General features: G+C 36.8%; 4 protein-coding genes across 5 annotated transcripts; 3 read left to right on the top strand and 1 right to left on the bottom strand.

The window, feature by feature from the left end:
* Positions 1–6,045: 6,045 nt before the first annotated feature.
* LOC104715478 (putative B3 domain-containing protein At3g49610) lies at positions 6,046–7,166 on the top strand. Its single transcript, XM_087465771.1, is given in 2 exon segments — positions 6,046–6,516; positions 6,518–7,166. Coding segments are annotated over 2 exon segments (1,080 nt in total). The 3' UTR covers positions 7,127–7,166.
* Positions 7,167–7,568: 402 nt separating this feature from the next.
* On the top strand, positions 7,569–9,841 carry LOC104711480 (uncharacterized). The gene is made up of 2 exons (XM_010428180.3): positions 7,569–7,730; positions 7,849–9,841. Exon 2 carries the CDS (start codon positions 7,884–7,886, stop codon positions 9,696–9,698), a length of 1,815 nt encoding a protein of 604 aa, XP_010426482.2. The 5' UTR covers positions 7,569–7,730; positions 7,849–7,883; the 3' UTR covers positions 9,699–9,841.
* A 143-nt stretch (positions 9,842–9,984) lies between these two features.
* Positions 9,985–17,078, top strand: LOC104711479 (ubiquitin carboxyl-terminal hydrolase 26). 2 transcript variants are annotated; one of them, XM_087465964.1, is made up of 15 exons: positions 9,985–10,336; positions 10,637–10,746; positions 10,851–11,447; positions 11,607–11,862; positions 12,216–12,895; positions 13,178–13,286; positions 13,533–13,711; positions 13,965–14,249; positions 14,329–14,536; positions 14,804–14,875; positions 15,353–15,568; positions 15,817–16,080; positions 16,171–16,312; positions 16,394–16,558; positions 16,642–17,078. In XM_087465964.1, exons 2-14 carry the CDS (start codon positions 10,667–10,669, stop codon positions 16,486–16,488), a joined length of 3,183 nt encoding a protein of 1,060 aa, XP_087322090.1. In that variant the 5' UTR covers positions 9,985–10,336; positions 10,637–10,666; the 3' UTR covers positions 16,489–16,558; positions 16,642–17,078. The 2 variants fall into 2 exon arrangements, with proteins under 2 accessions (XP_087322090.1, XP_010426481.1); XM_010428179.3 differs by having other exon boundaries at positions 10,009–10,336; positions 16,645–17,078.
* A 143-nt stretch (positions 17,079–17,221) lies between these two features.
* Positions 17,222–20,036, bottom strand: LOC104711476 (autophagy-related protein 13a). Its single transcript, XM_010428178.2, has 3 exons — positions 18,286–20,036; positions 18,005–18,186; positions 17,222–17,740 (listed from the first exon to the last, which is right to left on the bottom strand). The coding sequence occupies exons 1-3, from the start codon at positions 19,624–19,626 to the stop codon at positions 17,410–17,412; spliced, it is 1,854 nt and encodes a 617-aa protein (XP_010426480.1). The 5' UTR covers positions 19,627–20,036; the 3' UTR covers positions 17,222–17,409.
* Between the last annotated feature and the right edge of the window lie 816 nt (positions 20,037–20,852).

Genomic DNA, 20,852 nt, shown 5'->3' with positions numbered 1-20,852 from the left:
AAACGATAACTCAGCCATAACTTTACCATAATTCAGCCAACCCTCAAATTAGAATGACTAAATAACCGACCAAACCGAACCGAACCGGAAACTATTTTTTCCATTATTTTCAGTTAGTTATGGTTATATTTGGCTTGCTATCGGTTATATTAAGTTAATCGACCTAATTTGGGTAACATTTGGACTATTTATGGTTATATATTCATTTAACCGACACATAACCGGAAATAACCGAAAAATAATTTCAAAAATTTTTAAATTTTAAAATGGTTATCATATTAGTATATCCAAATTACCACCTTAAACCAAACACAATATAACCAAAACCAAATTGTTATATTAAAACCCATAATGTTGGAAATATGAACCCTACACCTCAAACCCTAACCCTAACCCTAACCCTAACCCCTAAATGTCATGTTTTGAATGTTTTACACATTTTCATCAGACTGTGTAAAAATCAATCTTTGTCTATAATTATTACTTTTTATTGCTTATAATGATTGTAATATTCATTTTTTTCATTCTATATTTTAATTTTGAGTTATAATAATTCTAATTTACAAATATCTCATAAGTCAGCCGTTTATGTCGATAACTCAGCCATATCAGTCAAATGTTTGAGAAATAATTTTATTAAAAAAAAAAAATTAAAAAAATTAAAATTCAAATTTTGAATTCCTTTTAAATAAAAAAATGCTAAAATCACATTTATTAGGCGTGTGGTTCTTAACAATAAACATAATTATTGTTTGTGTCTCCCCAACAACACTTTTTGTATTCTCGAGAATGTATATAATAAATTAATATATCCGTTGCATAACTCAGCCATAACTTTACCATAACTCAGCCAACCCTCAAATTAGAATGACTAAATAACCGACCAAACCAAACCAAACCAAAAACTATTTTTTCCATTATTTTCGGTTAATTACGGTTATATTCGGCTTGCTATCGGTTATATTAAGTTAATCGACCTAATTTGGATAACATTTGGATTATTTATGGTTATATATTCATCTAACCGACCCATAACCGGAAATAACCGAAAAGTAATTTCAATTTTTTAAAAATTTTCAAATAGTTATTATATTATTATATCCAAATTACCACCTTAAACCAAACACAATATAACCAAAACCAAATTGTTATATTAAAACCCATAATGTTAGAAATATGAACCCTACACCTCAAACCCTAACCCTGACCCCTAAATGTCATGTTCTGAATGTTTTACATATTTTGATCAGACTGTGTAAAAATCAATCTTTGTCTATAATTATTACTTTTTATTGCTTATAATGATTGTAATATTCATTTTTTCATTCTATATATTAATTTTGAGTTATATTGACTAAATAACCGACCAAACCGAACCGAACCGAAAAAAATAATTTTTCCAGTTTGGTATTTTTTAATTGGTATGTTTGGTAAATTTCGGTTATATTCGGCTTACTTTCGGTTATATTAGGCTAATCTAATTAATTACAATACATTTTGGGTTATTTATGGTTATATATTAATCTAACCGACCCATAACCGGAAATAACCAAAAAAAATTTTGATTTTTTGAAAAAATATTCAACAATGGTAATAATATTAGTATATCCATATTACCACCTTAAACCAAACACGTTAGAACCAAAACCAAAAAACATATAATATTACTCATCTAAACTCTACATCTCAAACCCTAAACCCCAACCCTAACCCCTAAACGTCATGTGTTGAATGTTTTACACATTATGGTGAGAATGTGTAAAAATCAATCTTTCTCTATAATTATTACTTTTTATTGGTTATAATAATTGTAATATTCATATTTCAATTATACATTTAAATATAGATTTATAATAATATAAATTTACAAATATTTCATAACTCAACGGTGTAAGTCAATAACTCAACCATCACTTAGTCACTTAGTCGGAATTTTTTTTTAATTCGAATTTTGAGTTCAATTTTTTAATTATTTTGTATAATAAATTGTGAAAAAACTAACTTTATAAATTTATTACGCGTGTGGATCTGAGCAGACATACAATTATTATTTGGGTTTTCCCAACAACACTTTTTGAGCCGTACGAAATACATAACTCAACCATACGAAGTACATAACTCAGCCATAACAAATATATTTATTTAATATTTAACTCAACCGTGAAGAGATCGTCTCAGTGAACCATAATAAGTCCCAAACGAGCTCTTCTTCTGTAGCTGGACTCAGGCGACCATCATCCTCTGGTAGCTCAAGGTCAGCGAGCAGACCTTCCACACCGACAAGAAGGTCTATAACTCCAACCACCTCTACGACAAGGCCTGTGACCACCAAAGCTTCAACCTCTAGATCGTCTAACGGTTCAGCGAGATCAGCTACTCCAACTCGGTCTAATACTAATACTCGGCCACCCTCTGCACCTTCTAAAAAACCAGAGGATGAAGAAGCTAAAAACTTAACAGCAGATCAGATCATAACACCATGAGATTATAAAAACACCAATAATGATTTAAAAAATAGCTTTTAACCTCTGCTATAAAATGATAACCATATGGAGTTCTTGTGAGCTAACATTTTTTTTTTGGGATATTAGGCATTTTAGTACGTTTTCAAAACATAATTTGAAAAGTAGTACATGTACTATTTATAATTAGAAAAATAGTCAGGATCCCACTTGTGAGATAGAATGTTTGTGAGATAGAATTGTGAGAGAGAAAGAGAAATGAGAGAAAAATATATTTATTCAAATATTTTGGTAATATGTTTTTTAAAAAAACAAAAATTCAAATATATAAAAATCTATATTTTTTTCTTTATAATTGATATGTATTTTGTTTGATGATTTTATTTGATAATGTTAATATTTTTTTACAAATTTTGTATCAGTACACATAATTTAGTGTACGGATGTATGTACACCTTATTAAATGTATAGATATCTGCACACCTTATTAAGTGTACACATGTTTCTACACATTACTAAGTGTAAACATTACATCTATACACTTAATAATGTATAGAGACATCTGTACACTGAATAAGATATACAGATATCCGTACATTTAATAATGTGTACAGTCCGTACACTTAATAATGTGTACAAACATCCGTACACTTAATAAAGTGTACGGTAAAAAAGATATATAGAATATATTTAAAAATTATTAAACAAAATGCATATCAAATTATAAAGAAAAAAATATAAATTTTTTTTTGTATCTGAAAAGTTTTCCAAAAAAAGATTATATTAACAACTATTTAAATAATTATCCTAATTTTTCAATCTCACAAATGGGTCCTACATAACTCTTCTATCTCACACACACTCACACACAAACACTCTCTCACCTATTTTGCCAATTATAAATAGTGTTTGTCCTAAAACACTAATTAAGTTTCCAAAATGTACTAAAATGCCAACATACCCTTTTTTTTTTTTATCGTTCAACATCAGGAACCTACAACACGTAAACCGAGTTTAATTAAACCAATTCAATTCAGCAATATCCACAATCTAACGAACAAAAAACAAACCAAGATCATTTTGGGATCGAGAACTCGCTGGATTGACCGGGATCACCACCGGAATCAACAACGAGACGAGCAAGCTCCAGTATCGGCTCCGGTGGCCACCAGATAAGAGAATTTTCATCTTCAACCTTGCTCAGCCTCTCAACGGCTTCAATTTTACCTGAACAGAATCCAGTACAAAGCGAACATCTATAAATCTATAAATCCAGTATCAACCCCAATCTGCTTAAACTCACTCAACGCATGAACACTAGCTTGACCTTTAGCTTTCTTCAAAGCCCCCAAAACCTCAATAGCTCGTCCTTGAACATCCTCGGAGCGTTTCTTCATCAACACATACTTCTGAGAGAACCAAGTGTAGATGAGATGGTGAAGAGTTTTGTTAGGAGTAACCGTATCATCCCAAAGCTCCTGCATTGTAGTGGGACAAGTCAAGTGACCTAGGTTGAACCATTTGTGAATGTTGGACCTTTCGTAGGTTTGACCAGTACACAAGGTCACAGGATCTTGCATCGGCTCTAAGGAGATGAGACAAATGAAAACAGAAGGTATATCTTGTAAATCTAGCTCCTTTAACATGGTCTTCATATCCAATTTCTCATCAACAACACCACCACCACCATTAACACCACCGAGAACTCCATCTTTCACAGCAGTATCCAGATCTAAGACTTGCCCATCACCACCACTTTCAAATCCAATTAACCCTTCTCTCTTTAACGGCTGAAACATCCGCATGTTAGAAAAGAATCTAAAGAAACAAACAAAAAAGACTCAATTTTTCTTGTTTTTCACAGACTCTCAAAACTCACAACATTTGGGGAAACAATGCCACAAAGAAAAAGCTTAAAAAAGAAACGCATGTCTTTTATAAGATCGTCGGCGGTGGCTTTGGGCAACGACGATGGAGAATGGGAACTAGGGTTTCGGCGAGAGAGACGAGGAGAGAGAGAGTTTTTTTTGTTTTTGGGTTATGAACTGTGGAAACTGTTTGATTTCCCTTAGACATAAACTAGAAAAATTCAAGTGTTAGATTCTGAAAAAAAAAACTGTTTAGTGACATGGAAAATCGAAAATGATGTGTATTTTAATTTGCTGATGTGTATTTTTTTAATTTTTTTTACTCAAAATCGAAAAACAAAATCCAAGGGGTAAATTGTAATTATCCCAAGGCACTAAACATTTGAGTAATTTTCAAAAGATGTATAGATATGAGTAATAAACCAACTTTTGGATAATATTTGAGTAATTCTTTCATATTTAAATCCATAAATAATTCTCCTGTTTTAAAAATCTCCATCTAGCACTGATTACGTCCCGCAAAATCGCTAGGCCCATTCTCTCCACCTCGATTAATGACTAATCTCCGCCTAGCATCGATTATCCGATTATACCATCCAATCCGATTACTTCCCGCTTAATTTTGTGTATACCAATTATTTTTGAAGCCAAATATAAATCAAATATATATTTTTTTATTATTTAGACATTGAAATTACAAATTTATGATGTTTTACAATAACTAATGTACAAAGTATTAACTAAAATCATATTTTTTTTAAAAAAAAATTACGTTTTAATGTGTTTACCGTCATTTTAAAGATAATACTATAGTTTTATATTTTATTTGATATTTTCCTTTTCACATAAACAAAATTATACATATATTTAATACTATATATCTTATTTTATTATTAATTTAATAGAATAACCCTAAAACTTAGTCCCCAATTAATCCCGGTTTAATCTTCGATTTTCTCGCTAGGCGTTAGGTCCATCCCATCCGCCCGATTAGCGCCTAGCAATTTCTAAAACAGGGCATAATTCTAGTTGAACTTTTTAAAATTGAAATGAGTTAAAGTCGTCGTAGTGATCCAACATGAGAAAGTGTAGCCAAATACGATATTCTTTATAGTATGAGATGATAAGTCCATCATTACTGTATTGGACTACTCGATGATAAGCTTATCAACAAATCAGGTTGGAAGATATAGAGTAAAGAAAATTATATAATTAGATATTTAGATACTTAAATTAGTTCGACTCATTAGTATATTTATCCTATTTAAAAATGAAATCTAAATATGTAAAATAAACTAGACTTATAAGTTTATTTAGATATATCCTATGAGATTTTCTATGATTTATTTATCTTCAAAAAAAAGATTTAAGGTAAATATTTGTTATATTAATAACATTTTATATATCAATACTTCGTACATATCCTTTTAAATGTTAAAGAAGAATCTTCTGTAAATATTCAACTAATTAACGTCTCTGATTAATCAATTATAACTCTAGTTTATCCATCCATGTAATTTAATTGGAAATGAGATACAACTAGTTATACTGATCACCGTGATCAAAACTCAAACCAAAAAAAAGATTATATACCAAAAACCCTAATGTTTTAACATAGGGCAAAGAGAGGTATTAGGTATATTATCATTTCTTCTCTTTCTCTGATCAGTTTCTTTTTCTCTATTTCAGTACTTCTGCGGGGAATTAAGGAGATCATGAGTGCGGCTTTCGATGAATTGGTGGCTGTAGTGGGTATAATATGTGACGCAAATGAACGTCGTCGTCTTGCAGAGAAAGCAAATGAGCATGAAGATGAAAGCCGGAGAGAAACAAGGTCGTCGTCTTTGGTGAAGAAGTTAAAGAAGAAAGTGATTCTGAGTGAAACAAAGTCGTCGCTTTTCTATCATTTGGAGGAACTGACACGTATATCATATGAAGAAGATGAACGTCGTTTTCTTGCAGAGAAAGCAAAATCCAAATGCAGCAAGACCGACTCTGAAGAAGAAGAAGAAGAAGAAGAAAGAAAGAATATTGTCTTGCCGAGAGAAACAAGGTCGTATTTGTTGAAGAAGTATTCTAGTAAGACGAAGCAAAACCCTATGGTAGGAAGATCCAAGACTGTGTCTGAAGATAGCGAGGAGAGCCTCTTGGATCATCTCCCACAAAAACCAAGGTCTTCGCTGAATACATTTTTTTGGTAAGAGTTACATACGAAACCATGAAAAACTCACTAGCTTTTCTACTTGTTTATCATCGCTCCTCCTCGACACGGCTGAGTCGGAGAATACGGAGAACAGAAAGCGCAAGAAGCGTGCCGTGCCACAAAGTGTTATTAGATCCAAGAAAGCAAAGGTTGCGTCTTCTCCACGGCAGGAGAGAGAGACGCCAGAGTGGCTTCTCGAGGTGATGAGAGAGATGAAGGGAGCCGAAGGACCGATCAGGCTGATCTATGTGAAGCCTCTGACCCCGAGTGACGTCAAGCCAAGAGCGAGCCGTCTCTTAATACCTTTCCAGCAGTTAATAAGAAACGACTTCTTGACTCATGCAGAGTCTCAAGCCATATGGAATGGTCTCGAAACGATTCTCGTGAATCAAAGGTCGGAAAAGTGGGATTTACGTATTAAGATATGGGTGATGAAGAAGAAGAAAGACTCTCTAAAAGGAACCTGGAACTACTCTTTGAGACATGGTTGGAACGACGTTGTCAAGGGTAACAGATTGAAAGCCGGAGACAAGATTCGTCTTTGGACTTTCAGGTGCCGTGGAGTCCTCTGCTTTGCACTTGATACAGAGTAGCTCGTTCCTTTTCAAATCCCTGATATGTTTCATTACAATGTTTGAAACATTTTAATTCTTTTTCCTTCGACAGACTGAGTAGAGGTTTTTGGTCTAGTAGTATTAACATTTTTGGTTTTTAACTTGCCCTTCTCAGGTTTGGTCTACTTTGATTAGTTGTTGCTATAAGAAATACATTTTGATTTCTTCTAGTAATATATTTTCAATGTTTAATCTTGTGTGATGGAAATAATTGATCAAATCCTGCAAGTGTTTTAGGTAATTTCCTCCAAAACAATCAAAATCAGGAACAAAATTTGTTGCCAATACATGTTTTTGGGAAGTTTATGTATTATCAGTAATCAATCTCTCCAGTTCTATAGACTAGAAATAAAATTAAATAGCTACTAAAAAACACCAAATTAAAAGCTATAAAACCGCATCGGGCCTAGGCCCATATAAAACCTAAGCCCATATTTGGGTAGAGAAATAGTTAAACCTCTCCGTCCGTTTTGATCTGAGAGTGTCTCTCTTTCTATCTTCAATTCTTCATCGTCGTCTTCCTCTGTGTCCCTGGGAGCACAAATCGGCGAACGATTCTCATCTTCTCTCATACACAACACTGGTAAGATCTGTTTCTCTTAGTTTCTGTTTGTTTTATGCTGTGATTGGATTCGTTTAGGGTTAGATCTTTCGATTTGAATCTGAAACCCAAATCTCTTCGCGTTTTTTTTTCGTTTTAGGGTTCGTAAAGGTGGTTTGATTTTAGAATTCGAAGATGTACAACGGAATAGGGTTACAGACCGCAAGAGGATCAGGAACTAATGGTTATGTTCAGACGAACAAGTTCTTTGTGAGGCCTAGGACTGGTGGTAAGCCTGGTGGTAAAGGGTTTGAGGATGACCAAGGTACTGCTGGTTTATGTAAGAAACCCAATAAAGCTATACTTGAGCATGACCGTAAGCGTCAGATTCATCTTAAGCTTGCTATTCTTGAGGATAAGCTTGCTGATCAGGGTTATTCTGATGCTGAGATTGCTCAGAAGCTTGAGGAAGCTAGGTTGAATCTTGAAGCTGCTGCTGCTGCTTCTAATGAAGAGAGTGATGGGACTGGTGACTCGAAGATATCTGATACTCAAACTCATCAGGTTGCTGCGAGGAAAGAGAAGCAGATGGAAGCTTTTCGAGCTGCGTTGGGTTTGCCTGATCAGCAACAGGTGGCTGAAGAGGGTATTATTGATGATGAGCCAGCACCTGAGGCTTATGAAGGTAGATTGAAAGAGAGGCGGGAACATTCGTTTTTGGACCGAGATAGTGGGAGGAAGAAGCTTGATGAGGATTTAGATGAGAAGGATGGTGGTAAGGTTAAGGAAAGCAAGAAGCAACGGGGTGATGATGAGATGGTTGAAGTGAAGCGTCACAAGAAAAAGGAGAGCAAGAAGAGAAGACATGGTGATTCATCAGATGAGTCTGATGAACATGGACGTGACCGGAGAAGGCGCTCTAAGAAGAAGGCTAAGGGTCGCAAACAAGAAAGTGATAGTGAAAGTGACTCTAGCAGCTCTGATTCTGAGTCTGACTCTGACAGTGATGATGGAAAGAAGAGAAGAAGGAAGAAGGCTACAAAGAAACGCAGTAGAAGCAAAAGAAGTGTTTCTTTTGATTCTGAAGAAGTTGAGAGTGATGACAGTAAGAAACTTAGAAAGTCTCACAAAAAGAGTCGACCCTCCAACCGATCTGGTTCTAAAGAAGTAAGGGACAAAATTGATGAACAAAGCAGAGCTGGACGAAAGAGGCATGATTCTGATGTTAGTGAGCCTGAGTCAGAGGATGATAAACAACCACTGCGAAAGAAAGAAGAAGCTTACCGTGAAGGACAGAAGCAGAAAAGAGATGAGGAAGACATGGAGTTCAATCGTTCAAAAGACAGGTATAGAGATGGTTCTGGTGGCAAGAAAGCTGCAAGAGACTCTGATGACAGTGAGACTGAGTATGAGAACAAGAGACAATTGCGCAGTAAAGTAGAAGCTTACAGTGCAGGAATGAGCCAGAAAAAAGATGAGGAAGAGGCTGTGTCAAAGCATGGCAAAGACGAGTCCATAAGTGATTCGCGTGGCAAGAAAGTTGCTAAAGACTCTGATGACAGTGAGGCTGAGTATGAAAACAGGAGGAAGTTAAAAGATGAAAGTTACCAACGAGGAAGGAGACACATAAGAGAGGAGGATGATGACTACAATAACAATGGGAGGGGCAGGTATAGAAGTGATGATGCTGTAAAAAGACATGGAACAAATGAAAAGGACGATAGGTATAGAGGTCGAGCCATCGAGGAAGAAGACAGCGATAAAGGCGATGATGACAGGGGTAGATACAGACAGAGACGTGAGGAGGATGAGGAAGAGTATAAGCGTGGCAGAGATAGGTACAGAGGTGATAAGGAGGACAGGTTTAGAGGTGATGGAAGGCGTGCGAAGGAAGTTGAAGATGATGATAGAGTAAGCAGAGAGCGTGAATACTCGAACAGGGGTCGAAGTCGTTATGATGATGGCAGATCAAGTGGCAGCAAGAGATCCTCCTATGGTGATAGAGCTTGATGATTCTGTTTCATCTAATATGTCTTTAAAGTTTCTTAAAAATGTTTGTTGTGGTTTTAATGGGTTTGTTCACAAACAGAATCTTTGTTTTTTTTTTTTTTGCTTGCAAGACGTTAATTAAGGGTTACATGTTGTTGGTCAAATGTTCGATCACTGAGACGTTGATTAAGGTTTACATGTTGTTGGTCAAAAGGGTGTCACAGATTTGGATGAGCCAAATCTCTCACACAACACCTGGCTCGTTCTGGTTAATTTAGGTCAATTTAGAGATATTAGGACATTAAATGCACATATCTAAGTTTAGCTTGATAGTGTTTATGGTATGAAATCTCATGTATATGGGGGATATAAAATCTACTATAATTGTAATGTAAATCTTAGTTAATTGATGATTTTTAGCTTTTTTTCATTAACATGTTTTCTGTAATCTGAAATAAGAGAGCGCGGGACGAGAGAAACACAACTGGGGGGAACCAAAAAAAAAAAGAAAAAAAAAAAAAAAGTGAAATAGAATTAAAGAGGAAAAAAAAAATAGAATTCGCTGAGGGAGAAGACGAAGGAGTTGAAGAAGACGGAGAAGCTTGAGCTCTGGTGGTGAGAAGCTCTCTGCTTTGCTAATCAACTCGTAGAATTCTCAGGTAACTATTCTCTTCGCTCGCTCTCTCTCTCTCTCTCTCTCTCTCTCTTTCGTTGTTGTTGTAATTTCTTGGGTGATTTTATAATCACTGTTCCTGTCTCGATCTGGGTTTCGACCTGAATCGTTTTAACCCTAGATGCGATTCTCATCTCCTGGAGTTGGCATTTTTTGATTTAGGGTTTTTTCAATTTTCTTGAAACGCCGAGATGAATTTCTTTGTTCTTGTTTCGAAATTCTCGTTGAATCGGAAATCGAATGGTGTTGTTTTAACAAATGTTTGCTGTGTTTTTCGTATTTCTAGGGTTTTCGATTGTTACTGGGTGGTGATACAATGAGTAGACCTAACACCCGAAACAAAAACAAAAGACAAAGACCATCAGACGCTGTTGATCCTTCTTCTCAGATTCTCCGGTACAATTATATAACACAACCACCACACCTTCTTCAACATTAAGCCTTTTTCGTAAAGCTTGCATTTTTCCTAACAAAAAGATGGGTTTTTTTTTTTGGTACAGGAAAATTCACGAGGCAAATGATGTGACTGATGATGACATTAACCAACTTTTCATGATATGGAAGCCAGTTTGTCAAGGTTGTCGTGTTAACACTCGTGACAATCCCAACTGCTTCTGTGGGCTGGTTCCACCGGTTAATGGAAGCAGGAAATCGGGTTTGTGGCAGAAAACGTCTGAAATCGTTCAGTCTCTTGGTCCAGATCCGACTTTTGATCTCCGTGATTCTGACTCTACCCCGGCTGGTCTGACCAATTTGGGTGCTACTTGTTATGCCAACAGTATACTTCAGTGTCTCTACATGAATACTGCTTTTCGGGAAGGTGTTTTTTCTGTTGAGGTTGATGTCTTGAAGCAGTATCCAGTCTTGGATCAGATTGCTCGGCTTTTTGCGCAATTGCATGCTAGCAAAAAGTCTTTTGTTGATTCAGATGCTTTTGTGAAGACGTTGGAGTTGGATAATGGGGTTCAACAGGACACCCATGAGTTCTTGACATTGCTTCTTTCTTTGCTTGAGCGTTGCTTTTGCCATTCTGGAGTTTTCAAGGCCCAAACAATAGTTCAAGATCTCTTCCGCGGTAGTGTCTCGCATGTGACCACGTAAGATTGAGCTTTTTTTTTTTTATATATATATTTAAGAAGATTTATATGGTTTTAAGGCAAATTAGTATCTTCATCTGAGTTATGTAAGTGCAAATGTGATGAATCATATGTGATTTTTTCTGGTGTCATTGTCATTTGTTGTTTTTTGTCATGCAGGTGCTCAAAATGTGGAAGGGATTCCGAAGCTTCGTCAAAAGTGGAAGATTTTTATGCCCTTGAGTTAAATATTAAAGGCCTCAAAACTTTGGATGCTAGTTTGAATGATTACCTTAGCTTGGAGCACCTCAATGGCGATAATCAATATTTTTGTGGAAGCTGCAATGCTAGAGTAGATGCCACACGCTGCATTAAGCTGCGGACACTACCTCCAGTTATCACTTTTCAGCTTAAACGATGTGTTTTCCTTCCTAAGGTGGTTTCCTCGATCTTAATATGCCTTGGTTCATGAATCAATTTTGAAGAGAAAATTATCTGCACCTGTTTACTTACTAGTCAATTCTTGTGATTTGCATTAAAATCATATTCCTGCATACTTTTTATCAACGAGAAGCATCTTTACATCTTGTATGTCTTTGTGTGTTACAAGTGCTGAGGTGATTTTCTTGTATGTTATCGTTGGCTGACTGAGTTATCGAAATTTTACTCATGGTCAATTCTCATACATTTTCCTTCTCTTGATACAGGCTTGCATGTTTTTATGCTTGTCTCTAATCATCATTTTACTTACTAAACTTCTCATTTTCTTTGGCTTGATCATCTCAACAGACAACAGCTAAGAAGAAAATTACTTCCTCATTTTCCTTTCCTCAAGTGCTGGATATGGAATCGAGATTGACAGAGTCTTTGCAAAATGAGTTGATATACGATCTCTCTGCTGTGTTAATCCACAAAGGAAGCGCTGTGAACAGCGGACATTATGTTGCACACATAAAAGATGAAAAGACTGGCTTGTGGTGGGAATTTGATGATGAACATGTGTCAGAACTGGGTAAGCGTCCATTCAATGAAGCTTCTTCTTCCACTCCACAACCCGAGAGTAATGGTGGGACTAGTAGTGGGAATACCACAGATCTCATTCAGTCAGAGGTTTTCTCATCCAGTGATGCTTATATGCTGATGTATAGTTTAAGAAGCGGTAAACAGGAAAATCAGGGAGGACAAAGGGAAAATCCTATTGACATAAGTAAAGGAGAAGTTGGTAGTGTTCAACAGCTTGAAGGTCTTCCGTTACATCTTTATGAATGGATCAATACCATGAATGCAGTATTCCTTGAGAGTTGCAAGCAGTTTACTTTAAGAAAAGAAAAAGAATTGAATGCTTTGACTGAAAGAAGGCAAGAAGTACGGACAATACTTTCAGAAGCTGCTGTTCAGTCACTTGAAGAACAATATTTTTGGATCTCCACAGATTGGCTTCGTCTATGGGCTGATACCACTTTGCCTCCGTAAGTAAAGCTTTCTCGTACATGTATTTGTTGTTATTCTCTACATGCATGTGCCATGGCACTGCTTTCAACAGACGATGCATTTATGTCTACAACAAATATTACATCGTTCAGCTGCATCATCTAAGATTTATTAGAATATGATAGCGACTTTTGTACCCCACACCAAATAAGTTAGCTAACTGGTAATGGTAACTGGTTTATCTGATTTTCTATTTAGCAAATCAGATCACATCCACACCTTTAATTATTCTTGATTATATTTGTTCTTGTATGATGTAGCGCTTTGGACAACACCCCTTTACTGTGTTCCCATGGGAAAGTTCTTGCCTCAAAAGTGAACTGCATGAAGCGAATATCTGAACTTGCATGGGCCAAGTTAGAATCAAAGGTATGCAATAATAAACTTTGTGTGACTCATGGGTTAGTTTCATACCTTTTTTCAGGACAGAAATTTTCTTGTTTTTAATTTTTTTGCATAGCAGCCATCGTTAACCATTTTTTAGACAATTTCATAGTATCTAGATTCCAGTGGACAGATTTCTGTTCAAGTATCATGTGCAAGAACTCTTTGCTGGATTTTTCGACACTCTTATCTCAACACTTTTCTGATGCGATCATCTTCTATTACGTTTAGTTCAATGGTGGACCAAAGTTAGGGAAAGGGGATTACTGCAGGGACTGCCTTATGGATGGTGCTCGCATGGTTGTCTCGTCTGACAGTTATAGGGATCGAAGAACATTCATGAAAAGCATAGCAAGTGATTGTCTTTCGGGAAAGTGTGAGGACGGAATGTATTATATCTCTAAAGCATGGTATGTATCCCAGTGTCCTGTAAGTTATAGGTTTCTGATAATACCATTTTGCTTCCTTGTGCGTATTGACAGCTTGATGTATATGCAGATGGCCCTTTAATTTATGTACCACTTAATTACTATTATTTTGTGGGGTGTTTCCGCAGTTAGCTTGTTCGTTAATAGATGCTATTGAGACTAACGCTAACCTACTACACTGAATCTAAGTTTTAAAATATCTAGCTCCTTCTAAAGCGTAATAGCATGTTTCCAGGTTGCAGCAATGGGTAAAAAGGAAAAACCTTGATGCTCCCACTGAAGCAGATGCGGGGCCCACAAATGCAATTACGTGCAATCATGGAAAGCTGATGCCAGAACAAGCGCCAGGGGCCAAAAGAGTTCTAGTTCCAGAGAATTTCTGGTCATTCCTCGTGGAAGATGCTCTAAAATTGATGCCAGAAGATACGGCGGATTGTACTTGTTTCCATTTGGACTCCAGCCAATGTTATCACTGCACAGAGGAACTTTCTGAGACTGCCTGCTTCGAGGATTCACTAAGGTAAACCATGATTAGTTATTATTTTTGTTGGTCGTGATACTCTTTTAAGTATTTTCTTACCTTCTATCTGATGCAACAGAACATTAAAGATCAAGCAGCGCCAAAATCACGAGAAGTTAGCCACGGGAAAGGGTATACCATTAACGCCGCAATGCCGATATTTCTTGTTACCATCTCCGTGGCTAGTGCAATGGAGAATCTATATTAACATGACTGGAAAAAATAGTTCGTCAGCTCCTGAGCCTGAACGTCTTGATGGAGTCATTAATACTCTCAAATGTAAGAAGGTAAGATCCATTTCTCGGCAGTGAGTAGGTTTCCAATTTTCTGGCAGTTGAATATAGTGGGGTTAAGCTCTATATGAACAGAAAAGCTTAAATCTAAATCGGTTTCCCTGACCGCTTTCTCTGTTTCCTCTCATACAACTATTTTAATATGTGTTAGTAAACGCGGGTAAATATAAGCTGTCATATATCAGCAGGCCTTATATTACCTTCGCACTTCCAGTTTTGAGCATAAAACTAATGGTTTGTTCCTATGGTTGTTTGTTTCAGCACACACGCCTCCTTGAAAGGCTCCCTGAACTTATCTGCAAACGTGGCTCATTCTTTCAGAAAAATCCATCTGTAAGTGCATCATATACCGTGAGATGATTCCCAATCTATTTTGAAACCGTTTGAAACAGTAAGCCAATATTGGAATGGGGAACTGATATGTGTTCACCAAAATCACAGAGAGGCTTCAACAAACACTTGTCATGAACATAAATAACTTGTTTCTGTAGAAGTAAAGTTAGTATAAATAAGAGGTTAATCAAGTGTGGAGAGGTGTCTGAGTGTTTTGGGACTGGTTTTAGAGCTTGGGAGAATGTACCCTTGTTACTGGTTCTGATGATTTGGTTCCGTGGTTCTGTGGTGTGATTGCTGTTTCACTGAGAGAAGTAAAAGAAATCATGTTCTCAATTCAACAAATTTGTATTTTGATTGTCAATTCAGTTTACATCCTCTCTCGTGTTCTGTGGCTTTTTTTAGTCCCAAACAGAGACTTGAGATAGAGAATGCTGACTTTGATCTAATCGTAGTATTCTTGCACCTCCTTTCTAGACTGACAAGCTGACAATCATCTCTGAGCTTGATTGGAAATATTTCTGTGAGGAGTGGGGAGGGCTCATGGAGGATGGAGTATCTGCTCTTATTGAGGTTGGTGACAATACAGAGCAAAGTTCATCCCCAAACGTCATTGATCTTGAGAAGCATTCTTCTCCTGATGAGAATATGGACATCGATGCTCGACAGCTTATTCTAAGGGCATCCCCAGAGGTATTTGCATTATTGTGTTCCAATACATGTAGCAGTTATATTTATATCGAGCCTTTTGTTTTTGTCAACATCTTGAGCTTGTGAAATATTATTGAATGGCAATGTTGGCTTAACATTTCACATTGGTCTAGATGCGTTACGTTATGCTGTTTTTTACAAAAGCAGTTGTGATCAGTTGCATTCGCATTGTTTATCGTATGACTTACATGAATAGATTCACATTTAAAAGGATCTTTTGTTTTCGCTAGATTTGTGAGGAATGCATAGGAGACAGAGAAAGCTGTGAGTTGATGCAGAAACTTAGTTACTCTGAGGGAGATGTATTTGTCTGTCTTGTGCGTGGAAAGGAAGCTCCAAAAGCAATGTTAGAGGTATCTGACACCAGCTTTGAGGTGGATCGGCGTACTTCAAAGCGATCTCGGAGAACAAATTATGGAAACCTGACAAGTCTGAAAGTGTCTGCAACAACGACTGTGTACCAATTAAAGATGATGATATGGGAATTACTTGGGGTAAGATTCTTTATGACGTAGTGTTTTTTTTTCGTTTCAGTAGATTACTTGCAGATACACAACAAAACGGGGTTTATATAATATATGCAGGTGATGAAGGAAAACCAGGAACTTCACAAAGGCACAAAAGTAATTGATCAGGAATCTGCAACCCTTGCAGACATGAACATATTCCCTGGTGACAAGCTTTGGGTGAGAGATACTGAGATGCATGAACACCGCGATATTGCTGGTAACCAAATTTACCATTATTTTGCTGTCTGGTTACTGAGATGTCCATGAAAAACTAATTATCATCTTGATGTTTCAACAGATGAGTTATGTGATAAGAAAACGGGAGGTCAAGATATCGAAGAAGGGTTTCGAGGGACGCTATTGACTGGGGATATCTCTTCTAAAGCCTGTTAGGAATTGTATTTTGAGATCAAAGTGTAAAAACAGAATGTGTGAGAAAGAGTCATTGGACCATCTAGAAGAGGTAAAATAACTCATAAGAAGCTACTTTATTGAAACTATAATCTATTCCTATCTGCGGTGTCTTATGTTTTTTGTGTTTCTCAGTAGTTGTGCAGGAGACAGACGAGACATTTTTTGGGTCAGTTTTTTGTGAAGGCAAGCAAGGCTTTGGAGCTTTGTTTTGTGTGTAAAAAACAAACGCAAAGATTTGGAGAAAGCTTGCACTAGCTGAATTTGTGTATATTCAAAGGCTTATTGTGGATGGCTATTCGAAGCTGACTTTGTGTGTGTTTTAGGTGTATACTTTAGCTAAATGAGCATTGCGTTTTAAACTCCTCTCTCTCTCTCTCTCTCTCTCTCTCTCTCGTTAGAGCTAAAGAGTAACTGTTTGTGTTACTCATCTAGTGACTTTTTGATTTAGCAAAAAAACAAAAATCTAGTGGCCTTTTGCCCTAATATGTATATATATGAACCAAACTCATGAATCCGGAGTTAGTGTTTTTGTTCACTAGATTATAGATGAACTCTGCAATGTCACAAAACGAGTAATTCTCCGGTGAGCTCGGTTTACAGCATTTTTGGTATTTGATGTTTCACCCTTAAGCAGGTGTCACTGACGAGAAAAGTAAGGATTTCTCTGATCAATCAGCAACAAAAAAAAAAAACACTGTACAACACTCACTACTTTACAGTGAAAAGATTCAAGTTTTATTTTTATGTGCATATTCAAAGGCAAGTTCTCTTACAGAAATTAAAACGTGATTGCTCCTTGGCAATATACAACAGAGTCAAGTTATTCGTCATCAAATCCATATTTACAAACATACATCCGATATAATCTTGATCGCTGTTTGGTTTGGCTCAGTGGATGGCTCAGTGGACACGAGTTGCTCCAGATCCACTCTTGGATTTTGATAGAAGCAAGTCTTTGAGCTGCTTGTAGTTTCTCAGCTCCTCTAGTGCATCTGATGTGCTTCGAGCCATCGAAAATTCAGATTCAGTTCCTGACACTGACACTGATACTGAACCTTCTCTCTGGACCCCAGACATTGATGCCATGTAAGTGCTTGAGTCTTGTCGCAATGGCGGTGCTGTCTTCAGCATGTGAACCAGAACACCAACCGCTGCGTCCTGTGATGACTTTCTCCCTATAGGTAGCGACTGTGATATAGAGCTTGAAGCTTTCCTCCGGTCAAGACTTTGGCTGCACCGAGAAATTTGCAAAATCTATGTCATCATATACTACCAAAGACTAATAATCCCAAGAATAAGTGAAATTGACAGACAAAAATTGATAAAGAGACGACAGTAAAAGAAAGGCCAGGTACAGATTTGTCAATGTCAACCAATTTCACATTATACTAAACAGCTAACATATGAGTGTTTTCGTGATGACATCTTAATGATTTCAGAAAACTAATCCAAGTATACAAGACTTCCTTTGAATGATTTAAGTTAAGCCAACTACCTGTACTGAAGTCCTGACTCGTCAACATCATCGAAATCAAAAGGGCATGAACAGTCAGGGTCATCCAAGTCGTCTTGGGACGATAATCTACTAGGGCTCCTAGAAAACCCGAATCTTGGTGAGCCACTTGAAGACAGAAGCCCAGAGAAGCGTCCTGAATCGTATTTGCTGTCCTTTGACAGCTGAAGAGTAGATTAAAAAACATATCAGACAAGGCAATGCAAAACATTTTGATCAGGTTCTTCTATTAAAAAAGAAACACAAAAAGAGAGAGGCATAACCTTCTGGGCAGGGTACTGGTTCATTAATCCAGAAGGAGACTCTCCGCTTCTCGAACTCCTGTACAAGGCAATCCCAGGCAAAGAGTCCTGCGATGAAGGGGAGCGCCTTGTGCTTTTGGGGGAAAAGGGAGGGAGTGGATTCCTACTTGGCTCAGAGAAGTTAGATGAAACGTATCTGTTGAAAGTGGCTGAAGAAGGAATGGTCACTGGAGCAGTCCCTGGTCTCACATTAATCCGTGGACTGTTACTCCCTGAAATGTATCTTGGAGTAGAGGGAGAACCCGATGGCGAAAAAGGAGGTGAGAGCTGGTGACTGTCACCACCAAAACCATCTGTACGTGACCAGTGGAAATCGTGTAAACCAGGTGAAAATTGATGTGAATGAGCAGGGGAAAAAGACTGGTTTGGTGTTGGGAATTGAGCTGGAGGTCTGTGAAAGCCGCTGGTCCAGCTATGTGGACGTTCAGCAGAAGAACCAGTCAAAGGAGGACGACCAGCTCTACCAATAAAAGATGTGCCTTCAATACTTTTCCCTGGAGACGGGAAAAACCTCATAGGATCTGTAGCAGGACTTCCAACATAATCGGTTATAATTCTTGGAGGCAATGTGATGTGAGTATCAAGATTGAAATCAGATAAGTCAGAACGGTAAGTAACAGAGGCACAAAGCCGACCAGGAGGCACATCAACAGGTGCAAAGCGAAACTCTTTCATAGTCTCAGTCACAGGACCAGAGAGTATATCACTGAAAGACGAAACCTTGTAAACAAGATCATAACCAGAAGAGGCAAGAGACGAACTAAGCTGCCTAGAGACACGATAAGCAGGGAGAAGACGAGTCTGAGCATAAAGAGACCGCAACATAATGATAGACTTCTTGTAAACCTTCTGATAACGAGTCACAGACTCAGAACTCTGAGGAGACATAATCAAAGGATTCTCATACTGAACAACCCACCTCTCAATCACAGTCTCAGCTGATCTAACATCATGATGATGATGATCATCATCATGAGTGGGAATGGTGGTGGTGGGATGAACGAGTATGATATCAATAATCATAGAATCCAAGATATTCCTATGCCAAGAATGCAACTTCTCTAACGCAGCGGGACGATCTCCCATAACAAGATTGAACCATTTATCACTTTTCCTAACGTTGTTATTATTAAGACCTGCTCCTGATGATGATGATAAACAACGCTCACGAGTACGACCACGAGATTGCAACGAAGGGATCCTAGAATTGAGAACTATGTGTAATGCCTTTGGGAAGAAATGAGATACTATCTGCTCTAATCTCCCTACATCCTCCGATGGCAAATTCTCTGGGAAATCCATTCTTCCACTACCAGAAATTTCTAAAAATAATCAAAACCAAATCCCTAACAAATTTTTCCAAATCTACAAGTGATCTACGAGATTGGAGATCACGGAATCGTTTTTTTTTTTTTTGGGAGAAGGATCTAGAATAACAAAAGCTTTCAGGAGAATGTGTAGCAGAAACTGAAGGGAAACAAAAACACAGATGAAGAAAGTGAAGAGCAGATTCGAATAGTTAGGGTTACCGTGAGGAAGATTTATTAGAAAGATCTGAGACGTCAACCAACGATGCCGTGAATGTGTTTTACACGCAGATGATGATGAATGATGAATGATGAATGATGAATGATGAATGAACAAATATACAAAATATTAAAAAGTGTTTCAGAGGTAGAAGAAAACACATATACGATATTTTTTTAGAATATACTGTGGAAATTAGATTATTAATATAATTAAATTCGACTTTCGTGAACGCAACCAATGAGGAGTAGCCACGTCTTTTATTCTCTTCACTTGAAAAGTTATGATTTTACCCTTCTCTTATCCACTTAATTACTGAGTCGATTAACTCTTTAATGTTTACAGCCTGAGTCTTACGCGCTTATCTGGTAGAAGACGGTGAAGTATACGCACCAGGTCTGCTAACTGTTATTTTATGACATTTCTGGATAATTCGTATCAAATTTAAATATTTAAAACATTTTAGGGTATTTAAATATTTTATTTCATAGATTGAAATATATTTCTTAGCATAATGGTGTTTTTCAAATTGAACTTTCTTAAGTGTTATGTTGTTTTATTAAATAGAAATTCGATTATATTTTGCTATATAGTTTTGTATTTTGTGCTAATATTGTTGTTGTATAAATATGTAACAAAGGATAATGTCACATATATGCATCCATCCATTATCTTTTTTTTGTGCAAAATAGATACGGTACAAAATTTTTCCGTTTAATAGTGGTTGTGTAGATGTTGGTATACGGTATATTGGTTTTGAGACCATCACCGTTTTTCGATCATAACAAGCTATATACCAAGTAACATAAAATTAAGAGGGTTTTCTTTTCAAATTAATAAACTTTAAATAATTTGAAACAAATTTAGAAAACTATAGTGATTGGCTTTAGACTCACTCGAAGCCCTACTTATTCAATAATGTAATCGATGAAGGTCCACATATACATCAGACTCTGATGATCATGCCAACACATTTTTATTTTTTTTCTATGACAAGATTA

The sequence above is a fragment of the Camelina sativa genome, chromosome 9, assembly GCF_030686135.1.
Source record: "Camelina sativa cultivar CO46 ecotype springtype chromosome 9, ASM3068613v1".
In the NCBI taxonomy this organism is placed as follows: domain Eukaryota; kingdom Viridiplantae; phylum Streptophyta; class Magnoliopsida; order Brassicales; family Brassicaceae; genus Camelina; species Camelina sativa.
This window is presented reverse-complemented; position numbering and strand designations above follow the sequence as displayed.

What these genes read in the sequence shown, in the direction of transcription:
- LOC104711480 (XM_010428180.3), top strand. Translation starts at nt 7,884, where the DNA reads ATGTACAACGGAATAGGGTTACAGACCGCAAGAGGATCAGGAACTAAT.
- LOC104711479 (XM_087465964.1), top strand. Translation starts at nt 10,667, where the DNA reads ATGAGTAGACCTAACACCCGAAACAAAAACAAAAGACAAAGACCATCA. An exon ending in GGGCCAAGTTAGAATCAAAG is followed by an intron (nt 13,287 to 13,532) that starts GTATGCAATAAT and finishes TATTACGTTTAG; the next exon opens with TTCAATGGTGGACCAAAGTT. An exon ending in TGAACACCGCGATATTGCTG is followed by an intron (nt 16,313 to 16,393) that starts GTAACCAAATTT and finishes ATGTTTCAACAG; the next exon opens with ATGAGTTATGTGATAAGAAA.
- LOC104711476 (XM_010428178.2), bottom strand. Translation starts at nt 19,626, where the DNA reads ATGGATTTCCCAGAGAATTTGCCATCGGAGGATGTAGGGAGATTAGAG. An exon ending in ACCAGTACCCTGCCCAGAAG is followed by an intron (nt 18,187 to 18,285) that starts GTTATGCCTCTC and finishes TCTACTCTTCAG; the next exon opens with CTGTCAAAGGACAGCAAATA. An exon ending in GAGTCAGGACTTCAGTACAG is followed by an intron (nt 17,741 to 18,004) that starts GTAGTTGGCTTA and finishes TTCTCGGTGCAG; the next exon opens with CCAAAGTCTTGACCGGAGGA.